Genomic DNA, 21,156 nt, shown 5'->3' on the forward strand with positions numbered 1-21,156 from the left:
TTGCAAGAAGCATCCATTCATATAATTAATTTTGCCATTGTAAAAATCATTTGTAAAATTTGCATTATTAACATTATCAAGTCACTAGTTGGTAAGACATCAGACATGACGAGAGTGAAGGGCAGCTTAGGGAGAGCTGGGCTTTAAACCCTCAGTAGATCGGAGTCAGGATCAAAGGCGCTTGCTTTATGTGGCTGTGCTAGACTTTGAAGTCCTGACTGCACCTACAGCACTCATTTCATCAAGTTCACTGGTGTCTTAATAGCAGATCAATAAGTTTCAAAGTCGGAGAGTTAATTTGATACTAGTGCTGGTGCGGTCGTGCTGGGGAAGCCGAGAGAGAGGCAGAGAAGGCTGCCTATTAACAACTCTGGTACGGAGCGCACAAAGATGCAGATTACCGATCTCTCCCTGACCCTGAAAAGACAGGCTTTGGCCAGGAATGGGGAAACCGTGAATTGATAAAGCAAGGAGTCCTTAATTTAGACATCTCAGGTTATCTGGAAGCTAGTCCATGCTTGAAAAATCTTTGACTTGGATACACATGTACTTGGATATGCACAGTGTCCATTTGGTAGAGATAAACATGTGACCGCAGAAACGCACACACACCTTTCTAAAATAAAAGGGGAGATCTACATAAGGACCACTATAGGTTTTAAGAGGTGATGTGCGTGGGGAAAAAAGGCACATAATCTGTTTTTGGTTTTTAAAGGGAGTTTTGAAAGTATGCTTACATCATAGGGGGTTATGTTGATTTTTTTTTTTTAAGTGGCATTGGGACTATCTCCTGATGTGAATAATAATAGGCAATAATAATTTGATACAAGTCCATTTTGGTCCACTTTTTTTTTTTTTTTTTAAAAGGAAGTTCTTCAGGAGAAGTCTTAGCCCCAAATTTCTTTCCTTTTTTGTAGCATAACTTGATATGCGGGCAAACAAGTGGGACTCTTTATGGAACTCTTATCTTTGTTCCCTTTCTAGAGTTTGAATCAAGTCTCTTCATTTTTATGATATGGTACATTTTTATGATGCATTCCAAGGATTTGTTGAACATGAAATGAACCACTAGGTAAAGGCAGTGGAAAATTGAAAGAGAGGAGATAAGTTGGGTCAAAGGCGAATGTTTTTATATTTGTTTAGGATTTTTCTTTGTTTTCAGTGGTTTGGTTTAGGTTCTTCTTAAAGGATAAGCATAAACATTGTAAAGTGTGTGGTAGAGATGACATCAGTGGCTATTGCAGGAGGGGATTTGGGGAGAGGTTTTTTTTTTTTTTTCTTTGTGCAAAGGGGAGGATATAAAGATACAGAGTTCAAAGATGCAAATCGCGAGAAAGTAGAAACCTAAAAAAAATTTTTTTTTTATAAGAACTTTCCCATCTGTATGTACAGCACCGGCTTCCCAGCATCGAAGGTCAGATTCACACCCTTTTCGAACAAAACTCTAATTTAGAATGTTCATCTAAGGGTTGATAATGGTATTAGAAGGCCAGTGGGGTGGTCAGTGGGTGTTGTAGATTAGCTCAGTGGCCATTACGGCTTTACCTAGACCCCCACGATTCATTGGGTAGATTAACCATCACATCTGTCATTTTATCCCTTTTAGTTCTCCCCTTTTTACCACATTTAAAATACGAAAAGGGGGGTGGAAATATCATCTCGAAGACAATTTATATAGAGCAAGCCAGTGAAGCACGCTAGTCCTAAAACGTCTAAGAAATCGCCATATATATCTATGTGTGTAGATAAGTACAGTGTAGTTATACGTGCTGTAACTTTGCATGATATATAGATGTTGAAATGATTTTGGTGAATTCAAATAAGTTGGTTATGCCAGGTAAGCTGCAAGTTTTTACACTTAATTCCTTTTAAATTAGTCTTTTGCCTGTTTTGTAGAGAAGGTTCTGTGTTTTAATAATCTTATAAGACATTTTCTGCTACTGGGCTGATGGCTCAGTTCATCAGGCTTGGTTAGTTTAATTTCTGACAAAACTTCCATTACCACTTTGCGGCGCCATCAATTAGACAGTCTTGGCCGGTTAGAAAGATACTGGATACTCCGTATGATGGCTATTCGAGATTTATGAGGTGTGTTGAATGGACTTTCGTTGAGTTGTGTTGTTTTCTGTGTGTTTATTACAGAAAGATTGCCACTGTTAAAGGGAACTTAAGAGTTTCTGTAAATGTAATGGCTCATCCTGAATAAAGTGAGAGAGACAGTGCTTGGGATCTGGGGAATAGAGGTGGAAGGAGTCGAGCTGATGAAGGTGTTTCTTGTCAAATTTGTGTAGGAATTATTTACCGTGCTGTCTTTCCTGAGCTGCTACAGTAAAAGTGAAGACATGGAAAATTATCCCAGATGGGACGAATCGCTCATTCTCTGTTCTTTTTTTAAAAAGGAAAAGATTTCAGAAAAAAAGTCGTCTTTTTCTTTAGAACAGTATGAATAAAATCTGGACAGCTGTCGAAAAAGATATGCCGTCTGCATTTTTTTTTTTTAAATTCTCGCCGCCACCATAACTAAATAGCTTGAATAGTACATCTTTTTTTTTTCCCCTTCATACATAATGATCTCTACTTCATTAAAAGCGTATTAATCTGGTTCCCAGTCTCTTGGGAGACACCTTAAGATGATGATATTGTGGGTTTTTTTCCCCCCGAATTGTTAAAAAAAAAAAAAAAATTCTAGCAGATTTGGTCCCTGTCAGTCAGAAATAATTGTGTTCTTAATCTTGTCCCTGATGGATGACTCGGAGTTCAGCAACGGGCCGGCTCCAATGACAAATACAATATTAATATTCATTAACTGCTTTGACAATGCTAATTTTGATGCAGTAGTAAAAGGCCTTCCAAAGTTAGCGGCCAAAGCATCAGAGCTGCGCAAGGTGGCAGGATAATTTGTGCTGGTTTGCTGAGCTGAAGGCTTTTAAAGTCTATAGCAAAAAGCTAGGTACCACAAACAAAAAAGAGAAAGGGAAAAAAGTTCTGAAGCATTGGAAGGCAGGGCCGCGGAAATAATACGATCACAGTCCGCTAAAAAATTTGACACCTCTGATGCAGTTTCTTTGAGTGAAATTTCTACAAAGTTGCAACAAAAAAGCATAGCATGGTAAGTCAGCACATTCTTGATTTTGTTTAATCTTTTTGATCTTTTCAATTATCGCTATTTGAAGATCAATAGTCATTTTTTCCTACGATGCTTAGAAGATGCGCAGCGGTGGTTTAATATGTGTTAGGACCATTTGCTTTAAAGGAACACATCCACAAGTTTTCGGTAGGTTTTTTTTTTTTTTTTTTTAAGTTGGTCATGAAAAATGTTATACAGTAAATTGTTCTGAATTCTTTTACATATTGGTGTTTTTAATGGTCTATTTTGACTTTTGTATACCCCTCCACCCCCCAAAAAAGAATTCAGCAAGATAATTGAGCTCTGGATGTTGTCAAGAATTTTGAGGGTACTTTCAGCGGGCAAAAAACTTAAGAGTGAAGTGGTCCTCTAACTTTATCTAAATTCAGCTGTCTCCCCCCTCCCCCCTTTCCTTCTCTGAATGGCATCAGATAGCTATTAAAGCTTAATTTCACTGGAGAACTGCAAAGCCTTACTTTCGCCAACTTAGGTGAACTTCTTTGGACTACTGAAATTGCCTTTATGTTTGCCAAGTCGGCAAACAAAATATCAGGCTTTGTTCTTTTGATTGAATGCCGGTTTGCGGGAACAGGGGGGGGAAAAAAGAGTAAGAAAGCCCTGCCTTTTTTTTTTTTTTTTTAATACCCCTCCCTTTCGGGGGGGGCGGTGTGGATTGTTGTGGAATCGGGGGAGATCCCAGTTATTGTGCCCTTCCCTATCAAGCGAGATAATTCTGTGAATGGAACTGTGCTTGAGCATCACCCAGTCTGGCGGCGCTGGTGGTGTGAGCTAGTCCCCTGTGCCGCGGCGCGCCGCGCGGCTGCAGAGCGGGTGCTGCCCTCCAGTGGAGCCTGCGGCCGGCGCGGGCCCTGCGCGGCCATCCGGGCGCGCGGCAGCATGCCCGCGAGCCGGCGGCGGGAAGGAGAGCCCCGCAACCCGCTCTAGATGGTAAGCGGCCCCGCGCGCGCGCGCGGGCAGGCGGGCCGGCAGGCGGGTGTGCGGGGCGGGGTAACCGGCCCGCTGCGGCCCCGCGGCTGCCCCGCCGCGTCCGGGTTTGTCCAAGGCCCTTGCATGCTCCTGCTGCCAGCCTCCGTGGGGTTCGCTGTCACTTCGCAGTAACTTTAAGATTGATGTCCCTTGACTGGTAAGGTGCCCGATGGAGTTGGACTTTTTAGTTTTTGTTTTTTTTTTAAACTCTAAAACATACACACACACACACACACACACACAACGGAAAAAGAAAAATGACATGACTTTTTTCGTTCTGAACTTTTAGCCCGTGACTATAAAAACATGCTTTATGATTATTGTTTAATTCGGACGTGAATATTCGGGACGGGGGAGGGGGGTTGTTTCTTTTGGCCCCACCAAGTTAAATTCACTTAAATGCTCCAGCTTCTTGACTCCCCTCCTCCCTGGCTCTCCCCAAATATTTTCCTAAAGGATCGGCCCTTTTCTACCTTTTGTATATTTTCTTTCAAGACCCAGTTTCTCTCACCTCCATCTCAAACTTCTTAATCTAAAACAACGTAAACAGAACTTTGTTGCTGATGTGGAAGAGAACCGTGGGATGTAAATGGGCTGTCCCTTCAGAGTTTATTTCTTCTCCCACGTTATTGTTAATTGCATGCTGAAAGGAAAGGGTCCTTTTGTGTGTGTGTGTGTGTGTGTGTGAGGGGGGAGAGGAGAAGCATTTGGGAAAGTTTACCAAAAAAATCCCACAGAACTTTGCAGCCTTCGATCACTGTTTTTTTTTTTTTTTTTAATGGAAATGTTCTAAGTGTGGATGTACTTCTGACAAATCGGGGTGCCTAGGGGACCGACTGGGAACAGTTGGACAGTGGGACAGCATATTTCCGGGAGCGTTTCCTTAGGAGGGGTTAGTTTGAAGAAATTCACGAGATTTCCGTGTCCTTTTGAAGGAGGAGGAGGTCTGTCTGGAATGTGTTGGCTCCTCTTGCTGTTTCCATTTTCCTTGTCTTTTGAGAAAGCCAGAAAATACATTTCTAGTCCAAGTTGCCCATCCTGTTTGCTGCACTTTATAAGTTATTGTTGCTGAATGATTGGGAGCTGTCCATCAACGGGAAAGGAACTTGCAGTTTACTTAAGAAATTGCATGTGTGACAAAGGCAGCTGCCGAGTGTGGTGGTCCGCGTGAATAGAGGGAGGGGAGGCAATTAGGGGGCTGTGTGGTTGGGGCTTTTTACTTGTCAAACTGGAGCCTCATTGCTTTTGTTACCGCCATGTAAAGGGAAATGGCAGGGTTTTGTTTTGGTATTAAGGGCCTTAAAGCTTACTGCCTGACACTTACACAGGAAGGCCGAATAAAGTCCAGAAAGAGGGGCCACAGAGCAGTATTTTAAAAAAAAAAAAGAAGAGAAAAATTAAGAATCCTCACTTTTTTGTTACCTTGAAGCCCTTCCGTCCTTGTGGTTTTTTTTTTGTGGAAGGGGACAGTGTGGGGAGGGGGAAGTTGCAAGGTGTACCAACTTGTCTGGTATGGTAACAGATTGCTTAAAGACCGACATCAGGAAAAAGAGCCCTGTGGGTTTGCAGATAAACAGCTGGACAGTCGAGTCGGTAAATTAAAAACATCTCCTGTATGTTAGGTGTCCCGCGCCAGAAGAAACAGAATCTTTGCCACCGGTCTTGCTTGAAGCAATACCGGGCCAGCCGGGACCCCATGTGGCAGCCGGGGTGTTTTCTTAGCTGCATGCAAATCGGAGTTGTGTGTTTGCTTTTGAAGAAGGTGAAAAGATTTCACACTTGGGGAGGGGAAGGACCGGAAAGGCGCTCTGGGTGAGTGTTGTCCTCTGCAACTTTCTCTGTCTTTAACCCCTCCTGGAGCAGACACCCTCCCACAGTCTCCTCCTTCATGGAAAAGAGGACGATTTCAGGCCTGTGATGTCTGGGTCTCTCAACTCCAATTAAGTTAAACCCACACACATGTACCCAGTCCTGGATCCTAGGAGAGACCCGGGAAAAGTAAGTCGGGTTGGGGGGACTCAGGGATTGCCTGTTTTCTCCTTCTCCTCTCTTCCCTCTCTCTCTCTCTCTCTCTCTCTCATTCTGGGGAAAGCTCACAGAACTTACAGTCAGAAAGCCAGTGAGCGTTCAGACTCCTGGAATGCCAGTGAACGCGGGAAGCTTCCGTTCTTCTGCTTCCAGAGAGGTCAACTGAAATATCTCACAGGCTCAGTCTCTTGCTCTGGAAGGAAAAGAGGGGTGTGTACGTGTGGCAGGCAAGGCCCTACCAAATGTCACTCCCGTGTCACTGTGACAAGAAAATACACTTTCCTTTCCCCATCCCCCAACCCACGGCAGCCCTCTCCCTAAGAAATTTGTTTGAGGGATTTGACAATCTTGTAGATAAAGTGCCTGCCTCCTGCCTTCGGTTAATCATTTTCCCTCATGGCTGACCGTAATTTCTTAGCTACTCTTAGCGGTGTCTCTGGCCCCGCTGCCCAAGGTAACGGGTGCGGGAGGGGGGACTCCCTTGCTTAGAGCCCGAGCTGGCTGGGGAAATGGGCCTCCCCCTTCCTTCAAGGATTTTGCAGTGGTACAGGGTAGAAACTGGGAGGAATTTCTTTTCATTAATTTTTTAAAAATTTAATCTGTAACCAGTCGAACTAGATGATTTGGTTTCTTTTTGTTTGTTTTTGCTTTTTTTTTTTTTGGTTTCAGAGGGATGTGTGTGGAGAGGGAAGAATTAACCAAATAACTGCAGGCATCGTGAGCGAGAACTTGGGGAGCATTTTGAGTGTCCCAGGGCAGAAATTGGGAGCCATCTCCATCTTTTAAGATGCCTTTTTTCAGCTCTTTAAAATGAAAGGGAGAAAGGGAGGGGAAGCTGGGAGGAAGAAGAAAAGTGAGAAAAGCAATAAGGGAGGAGAAAAAAAGCTGGCCCAGTCCCATCTTGAAGGTACAGAGAAAGTTTTTTTTTGAGGTGGAGAGAAAGAAAACCAAAGCTATTATGGACCCTAGGAATACCATCTTAGTGGGAGTGGAAGATCTGAGTGGGAAGGGAGGCGCGGTGGCCTCTGGGCTCACTCTCTTCCACCAGTTGGGCGGTTGGCACCTCAATTTGAATTGCTGGGTGAGTAGTGGGGTGTGTGTGTGTGTGTGTGTGTGTGTGTGTGTGTGTGTGTGTGTTCATGTCCTTGCTTATATATAGTCTTGACCATTAAACCTTTGTGCTTGGCTTTTTTATTTTTTGATTCAGACAGTGGGAAGGAAAAACAAAACAAGAGTAAATGGTCAACTCAAGCTATGCTCTCTCACTATGTACTTTTCATAGCAGTTTTTTGGGGAAGGGGGAAAGGGTTAAAAAAAAAAAGATGGGGAGTATATAAAGCTTGACTTTCATCACCATCCTTATGGTTCTATAGCAACACAGACCCGGCTCCCCAAGTGCAAGCAAGCTGGAATCTGGAAAAGGGTGGTGGGATTTGGGATTTCTTCTAATAAATAATTCCCCCCACCCCTTCACCCACCAGGGTGGGCTCCACTGGAAGAAAGAGAAGGAAAAATGACATGCTCTCATGGAGGAGCATACTTTGGAAGCTTGAAACATTTTTGAACAATAAGGCTTTTCCAGTAGCAGGGCTTGTGTAAACTGTGTATTTTGGTTTCATATTTAATGCTAACTTTGTGTTGCTCTGTCTTTGGTTGTATTTATTTTCAATCTCCAAATTTAGATGCTGCCAGCCTTTTAGGGCTCCAGTCTTGCTTGTGGTGTTTGTATTTTGTAAATGTAATATAAAATGTGTTTTGGAAATGTGGGCAAAGACTGATGACAGCCTATTGTGCTGTAAATGATCAGGGAGAAGGCCCCTTTGCAGTACCTGTTTGGGGCTTAGAATACTTGATACTCTGTTCAACTCTCAGGTCAAATCCTTTGCCACAAGCTGTAAGGGCATTCTCTTGGAGGTGATTCCTTACCTGTCTTTATTATTGCTTTTTATTATTAATTTTTGTTGTTGTCAAATGGCCAAAGAAACATTGGCGGTGGTCAGTCAACTCTTAGATCTGATATTTAGGGGAGGAAGGAATGAAATATACTACAGACTATAAGAATCCTTATGTTTTCAAAATCATGAATTAAAATCCTCTGTGTCATATTGAACTATCAGAGTGGTAGGTAGTTCTCTAGCTGAGCATGAAGGAATGACAAATGTGTGTCTTGGTTTCCCTTTCTGGTTCTGTGTAACTTTCCAGCTCAGCGTATGATGGTGTAAACGGTCAAGAATTGTGGGGAGAAGAGTACAGGCTGGCACTGCAAATGTATAAACTGTCTTGCCACAAATTTCCCATCCGTTTCCAGATTCCTGAAAGGTTCCAGACCTTTGTTTATTCAAATTACTGGGGTTACTTCATAGCAGTCCTGCTGTGTTGGTATGGGGAAGCCTCTATTCTTGATGGCTTATGGGAAGGGAGTTCCTTTGAAAGGGTAAATTCCTGACTCTGATGATACAGATATTATGATCTTTGTATTGTCACAACAGGCTGCTGCCTCCGCATTTTCTGGAAGCAACAGAGCCTGCAACCTTATATTTTTAAGGAAACCTCCCCTCTGTGGTTTGGGGATGGTGGGGGGCCTGGCTGAGCTATGTCATGGAATTCTTTCCTTCTGCAATATTTTGGAATGTGATGAAATCCTGACATGCCGTCCAGATTACATACTTCTGCACACATTTGAAGACTTTTTTTTTTTTTTTTTTGTAAGTGAACTTTGTCTGGGTCATTCTCTTGTTACCTTAAACTTTCGTCAGCTGCAGTCAGAGAGGGCAGCGGCGCTGTGTCCTTCTCACTGCAGGGTAGCTCCGTGTCTCCTGCGTGTATCATTTATTGGAGGCTATAGATGTCCGCTAAAGAAGGCCCGTGTTTGGGACACTGACAGGACAAAACAGAGCAGGACAGTGCGGTTTTGCCTTTGTGTTCGTCTTCCCTTTAGTCTGGTTTTGCTGAATTCCTGTCGAATCCAAGTTTTGGTCATTTGTATCTGTGGGGCCACGTGAAAATGTCTATCCCACCTCTCAGTTCATCTGTTTGTTACTAGGGAGAAATTTACCTGCTCTCTGAAGGTGACTGTTTCTTGAGCTCTTATCAGACTCATGTAACAGGTATGGCTTTCAAATACTGCCTCGATTGGAAAGTTAGGCACAGAGTGTTTAAGAACACTAAAGACGTTTTTATATAGCTGGGCATTGTAAATAAATTAGAAAGGTGGTGTCAAATTTTGTTCACTGCTTCTTTCTTGAAATCCCCAGGATGTAATAACCATTATGTACTTAAAATTTATTCGAAATCAAAATTGGTGATTTCCTTTCCATCCTACTTAGGAATCCTTAGATTTGGGGTGGTTGTGTTTTAGGGGAGATGGTCTGGAAATCATTATTTTTTAAAAAGTTGTTTTGAATTTGAGCTTTTGGATTTCTTCATTTGGAATAGGTTAGTTTTATCCCTGGCTCTGTTTTGAAAATTGACTCTCCTAGAAACAGCTGTACCCTCTTACCCAAGTCCCAAACATTCCCTGCAAACTCGGACACTTAACAAGATTGATTATGCTAACGCTAATCATTTAATGCCCAAGTAGTAGAAAAATATCTTGCTGGCTGGAGGGTGGAGGTTGCAAATTCCTGGGAAATTACTTCAGGGTGAAGTGGTTGGTCCTTCATCTCTGAGACCTGGTGGAGGGTTAGGACTGTCAGAGGGCCCCCTTGCACTGCTGTGCACACCACCCCACCCCCCACCCCCCGCCCCCGCCCTCCAGGATGCTGAGGCAAGTTACTGCAGGGAGGGCAGGAGTCAGGAAGAAAACCCTGGGAACTCCGTGGTCAGGGATGAGCCTGGACTGGGTGGGCAGAGGCTTAAGCTCCCAAGTGCTTTAAAGGTTAGTTGGGGGAAGCACAATGGGATGCTTTCTTTTTATTGGAGAATAAATGAGAGTGAGTGGAAATAAATTCTGTTTAATGAACTTAACTGAAAGTAATTGTTCAAGAGTCTGTGAAGGCACAGGTTTGCTGGGTCGGGCCTTGGCTGCAACATTCCCAAAGCCAGTCGGCTGGGCCACATCTTTATTTTCAATGTTTAAATGTTTCCCTTAGTGTGCCCACTCCCCACCCTGACACCTCCAGCCCCCCACCTCCCCTCCCCTCCTCCTTTTGGGGGATTGAGACATGGTCATTAAGAAGAGCTGAATTTGGTCCCCTAGACCCTTAATGCTCAGCAGTCTGGTTATGATACCTGCTATGTTGTAATATTATAGAAGGGGCAAAAAAACCCAAAAAACAACAACAAAACCCATCCAAAAAAGGCCAAGGGCTCAGGATGGTTTGTGTTAGTTCTATGTATATTCATGTGTGTGTGAGAATTTGGATGAAAATTGGCTGCACATTTATCCTCTCCCCGCCTGCCCTGTTCAATCATTTCCCTGCACGAAGAATTTTAATGCCTGTGTGAGTGCAGGAGGAACTGAGAGTCGGCAGAATTTCGTAGATGGCTGGGGGAATCTTCTCTCTCCCTCTTCTTGCTGTCTAAATGGATCTGACTCCAGAGAAAGAAGAGGGGAAGGGGGGAAGAAATAGTCAGCCGTTGATAGTTCACAAAACCAACAACATCCTGGGTGTTAGTCTCAGGTGCTAGTAGAAAGCTGTAACTTTGCAGCCTTGTGGGCGCGTGACTCAGGCCAGGGGGTGCGCGGTGGGTACCACAGTTGCAGGGCTGTGTTTCTTTTCTGTATCTCACAGGCAGACCTCTTTTCTCTGAACCACCTCATTTCTTCAAGAAAACTCAAACCCTGCGCAGCTTTCTTGGTGCTGTAGCCGTCCATAGCAGTCTGACCCCCAGGAAACAATGCCCCCTTGGCCCAGGTTGAGCCTTAGGCAGACAGGAGCAGCGCCCAAGCATGAACAGCCCCTCACCTGGGCGGGGGGGGGGGGGGGCTGGGAGGCCCTCGCTGCCTGAGCTTTCTGACCGCTGTGAGGGCACAGGGTCACAGCGAAGGTGGGAAACAGCCCTTTCGGCCTCAGCCCCCGTGGAGGGCCGCCCACCACCTTTCCCTTCTGTGTGTGCGTGCGTGCCTGCGGGAGGTTTACAGGGTAGAGTAGTGAGATGCTCAGCAGGTAAGTCTGGCTGTGAGCGCAGGCCTGGTTCCAGGGCACTCCCTGACGTCATCATCTCAGCACTGCAGTGGTTGCTCACTGTTGGTGCGATGGGTTGTTGAGGCAGGAAGACTACCATCGCTGACCCTTCCACTCTGGTTCATAGCCCCCCCACAACAGGACTAGTTGAATCACGCTGGCGGGGGGCGGGTGGTTGATGAGGAAGAGACAGCGCTTCTTCGTCCCAACCGCTCTTGCCCTTCAGTGCCCCATGGCCCCAGTGATGTGCAATGTCTGTTACTGTCTTGCTGGGTGCCATTGGCCATGGTACAGCATAGGAAGCAGTGTCCGGGAAAAATGTATCAAGATGAGCCATAAACCCATTTAAAAAAACACACACACACACAGTAAACAGAGCTTGAAGAGTGGTCCTTCCTGATGCTGATTTCAGACCCTGGGAGGGCCGGTCATCTAAGACCCTGAAGACCCTCGCTCCCCACCCCGGGGAGGGGAGAAGGCTGACAAGTGCTCCTCTGTGCTGCCTTTGTTTTATTGTGCTGGGCTCCTAAAGGCACTTTCTGGCCCCATTTTTCTTGTGCAGAAAGGGAGAGCCATAGGGGAGTATTGAAGAGGAGGGCCGGCCGCCCGAGAGGCCAGGGCCAGCAATGGCTCTATTTGTTTTCAACGTCTGTTGATTAATAGGTTGTGGGGTGAATGGCGAGCTTTCATTCCCTTTGGGTTCCCCACAGTTAGGGAAGGTGGAGGGGTTGGGGTGAGCGGAGGGCCGGCAGGGGGATCTCGAAGGGCCTGAATCACCCTTTCACTTGCTGGGTTCCCCATCTCGAACAGCATTCGGTGGACGGGTGTGTGGGCACGATGAGGGTGGCAGGGCCGAGTTGCAGAACACCGGGCTTAAGGGTTCTCCAGGGGTCAAAGTTCAGCCACAGGGGGCACCCCCTCCCCACTCCCCCCCACTGCAGTGGGATGAATACTTCGGGTGGAAAGGCTTTGTGCGCTTTGAGGTCTGTTAAAGGACCCTTTCTTTCTAATTTAACCATTCAGTGCTCAAAACTGAGATGAACGGAACTGGGAAAGAAATGAGTCACAGCCACGCCTCCAGGTAGAGAACAGAAAGCCTCCATGATTTAGTCACATGAGGATTTTGATTCCTTTTAAATAGTTACTGTTTACCTCATACGTTCGGGTTTTAAGCTGACTTTTCCTTTTCTGCTGGGACTGACCACGTCTGTCCCCTGATGTCACTTGTGTCTGTATTTGAGAAGCAGAAATATCCCCACTGAATGTTTCACACCCCTCCCTCTATAAGCAGCCACATGGTGTGAAAATCCCTACTAAAAATGCTTCATGCTCCGTGGCAAGGGTGTGCCTGGCTGAGGCGGAGAGCCCTGAGCTTACTTCTAATTGGGGGTTCGGGGGAGCACAGTGTGCTGAACTGGTCTGGGTTCCAGAATGTCCCCTTGCGATCCTGAAGCATCTGTGTCCAGTGGGGGAGGTCGGCCCAGGCTGCGTTTGTTGGGTGCAGTTCACGACCTCCACCTGGCAGTCAGCCCCATCCAGGGCCCATGTCTGCAGACACAGCAGTGGAAGGTAGACCTGGGACCCGTGTCCTCACCTGCTGGGTGGAGCTGATAACAAATGCAAACAAATGCAGCTACCACGTAGGTTTGTGAGGACTGAATAGTCTGTCGCAGTCAACACAGGGGCCGGGGCTCCCTTAGATGTGGCGGCCGCGACCTGCACTGCTGTGAGCTAGAGAGGCCTGAGTGAGACGGCGGTCTCGACAAGGGGTCCGGAGCGACCCTCTGGGTGAGTTTCAGGCATTGCTAGTGCTGGTGCATATGGGCAGCTGTGGCCTCACTCCCTGAACTTCCGTTCTATGAATGTTTTATGAATGTTTGCTGGTTGCTTTTTTTTCTCCTGGCTCACAGATTCCTAGTGCTCATCATATTCTATAAGGCTTAAGCTCTCCAGGCAGCCTCCCATGATTGCCATTCTCTCAACCTTGAACTTCAGTTAGCTGTCCCTGCAGGTGATGATTTCGTGCAAATGCTCAGGTAGTTTTGAAGACATATTTAATATTTAGATAAAACACTTTCCTAAGAGGCACGTGGTTTTGTGTTACGGTTGTCTTGAACACTGGACTCTGTAAAAAGATTAAAGAGGGAGGAGACATGTATTTCAGCTTGTTTACCCCACCAGCACTCCCAGAATACAGTGTGGCTTTGATTTAGATTTCCCGGATGTGTTTCTGGAAAGTTTTCTGTTGTCCTCCACAAAAGGAAATTTTCACATCCGAATTTTCTTAGGGTGGTACGGTTTTGAACACAGTCCGTAAAAACAAGACCTCCTTTTTAAAGAAGTGGGAACAGCACTGGAGGAACTGCACATCAACTCAGATTCATCCCCAAGGCCTTAATCTGAAAAGAATTATTTCTAGTGATGATTTCATTATAGCAGTTATAACCCAGTTCCATTATGACCAAATGACTTGGAAAATCCACAAAAACTTTTAAAACGGAGTTTTGCCTCTTTATGCTGTGTCTAGCATATAGTGGTACTCTTAACACATTCAGTTAAAGAGTTCTAAAAGGGTTTGCTGGAAAACCAAAGCTTTTCAGTTAAAAAAAAAAAAAAAAAGGAAAGCTATTTTCATTAAAAAAAAAAAGTGGGAGCTGGTCTAGAGAAGGGGGAAGTCTAAGGGACTTTTCCTATGTGGGTGGTTGTTCTGTGTATCATTTGTATCAGCTTCTGCTTCAAGGCCCTACCCCTACTTCTTGAAGGACCTTGCTTATCTCCAGCTACCAAGGTAACTTCCAGCTCTTCTGTGACAGTGTTACTTATTAGCATAATCAAGTGATGGTTTTTCTCAAATGACATAATTAACTATATGTGTGGACTAAGTGTTGCATTTTTAAGAAAGGCGTGCACCTAAGGAAAGGTGGCCACAAAACACCCCTGTACTCTTGCCCTGCCATGCATGTCTTGGCCTTTGCAGTAAGGAGTGCGGGCTATGGCTGCCTTGCCCCCTGTGAATTTAATTAGAAGAGACTGGAAGGGTAGCGAATGTGAACTTCACCGAGCCCACATCGTCAGCACTGGACTGTGTTTTTCATTTTTCAAAGCTTCTTTGCCTTACATGTATGGATGTGTGAGGCACTGGGCTAATACACACTTCCCAAACATGATCTCTTTAGATTTTCACAACCCTCTTAGGTAGACCCAGTTCTCACCGAGAGTTCGCACAGAAATGAAGGCTTGCAAGAGGTTACACAGCTGGATTGAAGTAGGATTTAAACGTGGGTCTTCCTGGAATTTTCTAACTTCACTCTTGGTCGTCATGTACAAGCCAATGGGCTTGAAAACCAATTTTTTTTTTTTTTCTTCCCCGAAAGACACTTGTAATAAGGTATTAGACTGGATGGTTACTGAAGGCTTCCCCTGCCCCCAGCTCTGTCCTGTGATGTTGAGTAGACTCCATTTAAGAGCACTGCCATTTGAATGAAATGAATCTGGGAGACTGGCTCTAGCCTTCTGTTCTTCTGGTGCTTACTGTTGCAATTTATAAGTGTGCTCATCACTTGCACATGCTGAGCAATACAGGGGACACAAAGGTCTACAAGACACTATCTTTGTCCTTCAGGGACTTAGCTATGGTGGGACCAAGGAAGGTGCATCATGATCCCAGCAGTGGACATAGTGTGGTGTAGACAGAAAGGATTGTGGGTATCTGATGCTGGAGAGACATGGGCATTTTCCAGAAGAACATCCTACCATCATAAAAGCAATCTAGGTACAGACAGGTTCAGTGGGAGTGGCAGATCCTGGTTTCTGCCCACATGGCTGCATTCCCCCACCTTGTTTGGGAACCACTCAACATATAAAGACTCTAGGGACCTGCCTAATATGTAGTCACATCAGGAAAGAGCTCCATGTCCCAGTAGCCCTCTCCCTCCCCCACAAAAGCCAGACAGCAGTTAAAACTTCATATCTCTTCACTCCCTTCTGCCCCCTCTCCCCCAACCCATACTATAGAGTTTTGAATGAACAGGAAAAAAATAGTTGGCTTACAGACTCAGGTGTACAAAATAATATGATAGTGATGGTGGCCCCAACAGGTGTCCAGCTTTTGTTGGAATCCTCTTCTCATGCGTGTATCTGACTGGAAGAGGGAGAATTAATTTTTCTCACGCACCCGTGAACTTCTCTTTTGCTGAAATACTGTCTTCATCCTTCTATGCACAAGTGTAGAGAGAGGATTTCCCCTGCATTTCTTGCCTGGAAGACAATCATGAAATTTGCGCTTCTGACTACAAAACAGAACTGTGCCTTCCTTCGAACAGCTTCTCCCAAAGAATAAAAATAACAATAAACCAGCATTCCTGTGCTTACCGTGTCTCAGGTTTTACATTTAATACTAAGCCCTTCCCATGAATTCTTCCAGAACTAAGACTTGATCCGTGATTAGGATTCAAGTCTCTTAACCTTTTGTGCTTGTATGGAACTTTGTGGTTCTCTGGTCTAGGGGTCATGGCTGAACGGAAGAGGTACCTGTGGCCCTCCATAGGCAGATCCAAGATGCCTGGGTCCTGAGCCCAGACCTACTGAATCGGGTCCCTGTGAAACTTTCTTAGTAATAGGAACCCATGTTTGTGATAATCATCTTGAGAGATGCTTGACTCAGCAAAACTGAGAAATGTTGAAGTCTCACTGCTCTTCTCCCATCATAGACTTACACACTTGTTTTCTTTCATTGTTCTTTTGGTCCTATTCCCTCAAAGTCCTTCAGCTCCTCGGTGACAATCTCCCCTCCCCTGGCCTGGTGCTTCTTCCCAGGGGTCCCAGAGTTTTTCCACAGTTATTCTAAACTGTCTGAGACTGGTCTGCGTTCATTTCAGCGGTTGTGTATCTCTCCAGATAGAAGACTTCTAGAAGGCAGCAATTCTCATTTTCCTTTCCTCCTGATGGTCTCCAGTCCATCTGATATGTGTGTCCCTTGCTCTTTTCCATCTCCACTCCAGCACACAGTGGGAGTGTTTTTGTTGGGTAGTTTTCAAGTTGTCCTAGACAGAAATGGTTCCTAAAAACTTCTCAGCGGAGGTCTGTGAGATGCTGGCCCTGGCCTTGGAGTGGCAGTCCTTCACTCTGCTCTTTGGTCATGTCCAGACTTTTGTGGCTGCTGACGAAGGAAGTGTTACTGGGTGCTTTGAATTTCAGTGTTCTGATTGCAAAATGATAATTCACAATACAAGGCTTCTGTGAGCCACTAGTTACCATCTGTCTTTCTCTGAAAGTGTCCAGTTGCTTGTAGGGATCATTAAGCCTGGCTCTTGGACATGTGACTTCTTTTTCTGTTTTTTGTTTTTTTCTGGGAGCATCTAGAAAGTGCATATTTTCCTTTCCAAACATACCCATGGAAAATTTAGAAGCACCTTTTTAAATTCCTTCCTCACACTTAAACGGTGGTAAGAAATACTCTTACTCTATCACACCCCTTCTTCACCTATTTTTTTTTTTTTAAAGGACAAGAAAAACGTAAAGAGAACTAACTGCTTGGTGGTCCCTGAACTCAAGAGGCGCTAGTGGGCAGCACTGGAACCCTCCTTCTTTTCTTTTAATGCAATTCCTTTTCCTTGATGTTAATGCAAGTTGTGCCTTCCTAAAAGTAATAAAAGGAAATGAAGACACGTTCTAAAATGAAAGTTGACTCTAATCCATTCATCATCTAATACTAGCCTCTTTATCTTTGCTGGTACCTAATCTGGTTAAATGTCCCTGTTGTAGGATTTTAGTGAAAATCCTCTATTGGGAATAGGGTTTTTTGCAATTGGATTACTCTCGGTAAATGGCCCAGTAGTTCGCTTGTTTCAGCTTAATTTTTTCTTTGTGATCTTGCTGGGCTAAGTTACAGCATCGCATGGGGAGGGGGAGGGATGGTTGAGAGTAGGGTAGGGGAAGGAATGGAGAATAATTTGGGCAGGTCTGATCATTGCAACTAGGAAAATCTTTAAGATGCTTTTCTTTTTTTTTTTTTTTAATCCTCCTCTCCACCTATCAACACTTCCCAAGCAAAAAATTGCCTGTATGTTGTTTTCCAGAACTGCTTGTTTCTGAAATGTGTACATACCCTTTATTAGCCCAATTCATCATCATCCAGTTAATTTGTTAGCATTCCCTGTGACTTCCTAATGAGATTCGTAATGAATCCAGGCTGCTGTAATCTGCATAAAATATGCAGGTGCTCGCCTGGCAGTTTAGAGCTTTCTGGTAAAGTTCACACTCCCATCCAGACCAGAGTGAGGCTTTTCATCCTGGCTGCCTGTAAAGGATTGTAGCTTGCCCACTGGTTCTAAGGAGCCGGGAGGGGTTCAGAGCCTGGGGTGGTGGATAAGGTGGCTGGGATTAGGGCCCTGCCAGGTTCTTGTAACGGAAGCCTTCCCCCCGTGAAGCCTGCCTGCCTGCCTCCCGAAGGTCCCTCCCGTGGGGCCCTGGGGTAGGAGAGACCACCACCTGCAGAAGCGCAGTAGGCCTGGGGGATTAAAGCCGTCACTTCCGATTTACCTGCCGATGGGAAAAGTGCAGATCCTTGGGCTCTGTGATGGGGTGGTGGCGGCGGTGGTGGAGGAGGTATTTTAAAAGCCAGGCTGAGTGGTGGGGGTGGGGTGGGGGTGTGAAGACCCAGGCACACCTACCCAGAGAGCTGAATCATCACTCTCTGCTATTTCAGTACACGGACCAGGGCCAGGACGGGTTGCCTGCACTTACAGAATCCAGGTGGGAGGGTGTGGTCAGGGCTGCCCGGGGTCAGGCTCCTGGGCTGCCCGAGCCAGCGTGACCGTGTCCTCTTCTGTTCTTCGCCTCCCTGCAGTCGAACAAAGTGCCGGTTGTGCAGCACCCGCACCATGTCCACCCCCTCACGCCTCTTATCACCTACAGCAATGAACACTTCACGCCAGGAAACCCGCCTCCACACTTACCAGCTGACGTAGACCCCAAAACAGGTAGGACGCATGCTTGGGTGCAGAGAAGGCGTGCTGGTCCCGGGACCGCCGGAGGACCTGCTGCGGTGGGGGGTGGAGGGGTGCTTTGGGGGCTTGGGCTGGGGGCAGCAGTGGAGGGGTCCCTGTGCCTCTCCCACGTGTTGGCTGGGAACCTCTTTCGGGAAACCAGAGCCTGGTGAGGGAGTGGATCTCTCCTCCCCTTCGGAGAAGTCCATTTTCAGCGCTCAGGTCTCTCCAGAGCTCCAGGTACCCCTGAGGGGCTGTCTTGGGAACCTTGCTATGAGTTCTGTTCTCAGGAGTAGCTATTCTCAGGAGTGGCTTATAACTCCAAGAACCTCAGACAGACTCTGAGGCAGTAATGGTTTTGGGGGCATCTCATGGACTCCTCCTCAGCTCCATGGGAGTGTAAGAGCCCTAACAGCTTGGTTCCCTGAAGCCCCAGCTTCCTTGGTGGCTAAGGGACTATATATAGTCCCCTGGCAATGACTTGGTGCAGCCTTGAGAGATTGTGTCACTGGGTTCTGCATTCTCTTTGCTGATTTATTTGGGCTCTTCCTCCCCTGTAATATCCTGAGTCTTTATCCTCAAGCCCATTTTACAGACAGGAAAACCCAAGTTCAAGATGGTTTCCTCATTGCATCAAGGAACAGCCATTAGGGTCTCAGGCAGAAGATGCCACGTGACTCCAGCTTTTATACTTGTCCCCTCCTTTCCATCCACGTGCTTTTTCTCAAAAGTGGGGAGAGGAAGAAGGCGAGGTTACTTGTAACTCCCCTGAAACAAGATTTAAAACAAATTGGGGTGGTCTTAGGAGAACAGCTAAGGCCAGGTTGTCTCTTTCCGGCCGGGCGATGCACTTGCTGGCATTGGTTTCTCTTCCCAGCTGGTTAATTAGCAGGATGAATTCAGAATGGCTATTCCACGTCACTTGGTCGGAAGGAATTGTTGGATGCTGGGCCGAGGTAGACTGCCTGTTCAGGCCGTCTTTGCCGCCCCTGAATGAAGCCACACATTAGCTGGTTTTCAGCAGCCTCTGAGCCCCCTTTGTGCTCGTGGGGGACCGAGCCTGGCGCTGGGATGGCTGGAGGAGGCCGCCAGCCGGCCCCAGGCTCCACGAGTGAATGGCAGTTTCAACGTCTCATTTAAATAATGGTAGTACAGGGAATAGCTTTTAAATGGTTATCGTAAAACATATGATTAACGTCTGCGGACTGTTTACTTTTCCTCTGCGAACATTCTTTCAAGTGTGCGAGTGGCTTGGTGTAGGGTCCAAGCCCAGCTAATCTGTTTGGTTTTTGTAATAGAGAGAAAGCAGTGTCTGCATGAAAATGTCACCCAGGGAGGCTTAATTTACAGATTAAAAGCTTCCTGAACGAATTTTTAAAAAAATGAAATAGTTTTCATCTGCAAACACACAGCTCATTCCCTTCAGTCCTGTTTTAATTCTGAGCAATTGTTCATTTTGCTTTCCACTTGAGCAGTGTAGGTCTGCTCCTCTGGGCCTGAATTGTTCCCAGCCCTCTTGATTTCTAAGAAACCAAGGATTTCTCAATTGCAGAATATGTGCCTATGGAATTAATGGGTGTGTGATGCATGGACCTTCAGAACTCACTCATCAGCCCCCCCCATGGTCCAGCAGTACCCCATCTGTGGTGGGCTCTGTCCTCTAGAAAGCCAGGTTCTAGATCCAAGTGTACCAGGCCTCCAGCATCTCCTGGTCTGGTCAGTTCAAATTCTTCCTTAAATATGATGTCAAGGCATTGGTTGAGTTTCTCCTACAGCTCATCTTCAAGGCAGAGTTTGACAGATCTAAACAGTGGTGAAGAACCCTCCTGCCAGTGCAGGAGATGTAAGAGACACTGGTTTAATCCCTGGGTTGGGAAGATCCCCTGGAGGAGGAAATGGCAACCCACCCTAGACTTTTCACTTGCCTAGAAAGTCCCATGGACAGAGCAGCCTGGTGGGCTACAGTCCACAGGATCGCAAAGTCGGATACGATTGAAGCGACTTAGCACAACTTTTTTAGATGTTAATTTTTAGAAGTTGATTTCTTTTTTAGAAAGAAGTAACCTTTCTAAAAACCATAACTCAAAAAGTATGTTAGAAACCAGAGGAGTAACTCTCATGCAGGTAAATCATTAGAATTAAAGAGAAGAAAAGGACAAGTTGTGAGGACAAAGGGATCTAATGTCACTTGATCCCCTACTATGTGCCAGCCCCTTTGGATTTTTTTTTTTTCCCAATTCAAATAATCACACCGATCCCATGAGGCAGAAATATCCAAGCAGGCATTTTCTAAGTCTGTATGTGTTTAGCCAGTGTATGATCCATCTAGAAGAAGATGAATTTTTCAAGCTGGTGTAGAGGGATAATGAGATGAAACCTACTGACCAGTCTTAGGATCAGACTCATGGAAAACAGCTCATGCTAGGATTACAGAGGCGATGTCTCTCTCTATCCTGTCCTTGTTCCCATCACTTGATGGTTTCTCTTCCCTTCTCTCTTTCTCTTGCACCTAAACTGTGGCTTCTTCTTCCAGGAATCCCACGGCCTCCGCACCCTCCAGATATATCTCCGTACTACCCACTGTCACCCGGCACCGTAGGACAAATCCCCCATCCGCTAGGATGGTTAGTACCACAGTAAGGAGTTCCATTTTTTAATTTCCTTTTTGTTTCTTACATGGGCATGCTTATTACTTATTCTTTGTGTGTGTGTGTCTCTGTGTGTGTTTAGAAGACAGTAGAGGGGAGGGAGGGCTGTGGGTGGGGAGTCATGGGGAAGATGCTTGTTGACCTGCCCAGTGGAACAGCAGGCAAGTCAATAGCCATTCAGATGGATGATACAAGAGAAAAGCTATTGATGTTCAGCATTCTGCACCTATGGTCTCCAAAGGCTCTAGGTTCCT

General features: G+C 45.8%; 1 protein-coding gene across 36 annotated transcripts in view; it reads left to right on the forward strand.

Annotated features, from left to right (window-relative positions):
- TCF7L2 (transcription factor 7 like 2) overlaps positions 1-21,156 on the forward strand; it is a 199,331-nt gene that overhangs the window by 154,588 nt on the left and 23,587 nt on the right. For 28 of the 36 annotated variants that reach the window (XM_043925853.1, XM_043925854.1, XM_043925855.1 and 25 more), the window contains 2 exons: positions 18,116-18,248; positions 20,788-20,890. In XM_043925853.1, coding sequence (XP_043781788.1) covers positions 18,116-18,248; positions 20,788-20,890 — 236 coding nt within the window. Of the gene's footprint in view, positions 1-3,828; positions 4,076-4,306; positions 7,224-18,115; positions 18,249-20,787; positions 20,891-21,156 lie in introns of those variants that run through there. The other 8 variants (XM_043925833.1, XM_043925835.1, XM_043925846.1 and 5 more) reach the window with 3 other exon arrangements.

The sequence above is a fragment of the Cervus elaphus genome, chromosome 15 (genome assembly GCF_910594005.1).
Source record: "Cervus elaphus chromosome 15, mCerEla1.1, whole genome shotgun sequence".
In the NCBI taxonomy this organism is placed as follows: Eukaryota; Metazoa; Chordata; class Mammalia; order Artiodactyla; family Cervidae; genus Cervus; species Cervus elaphus.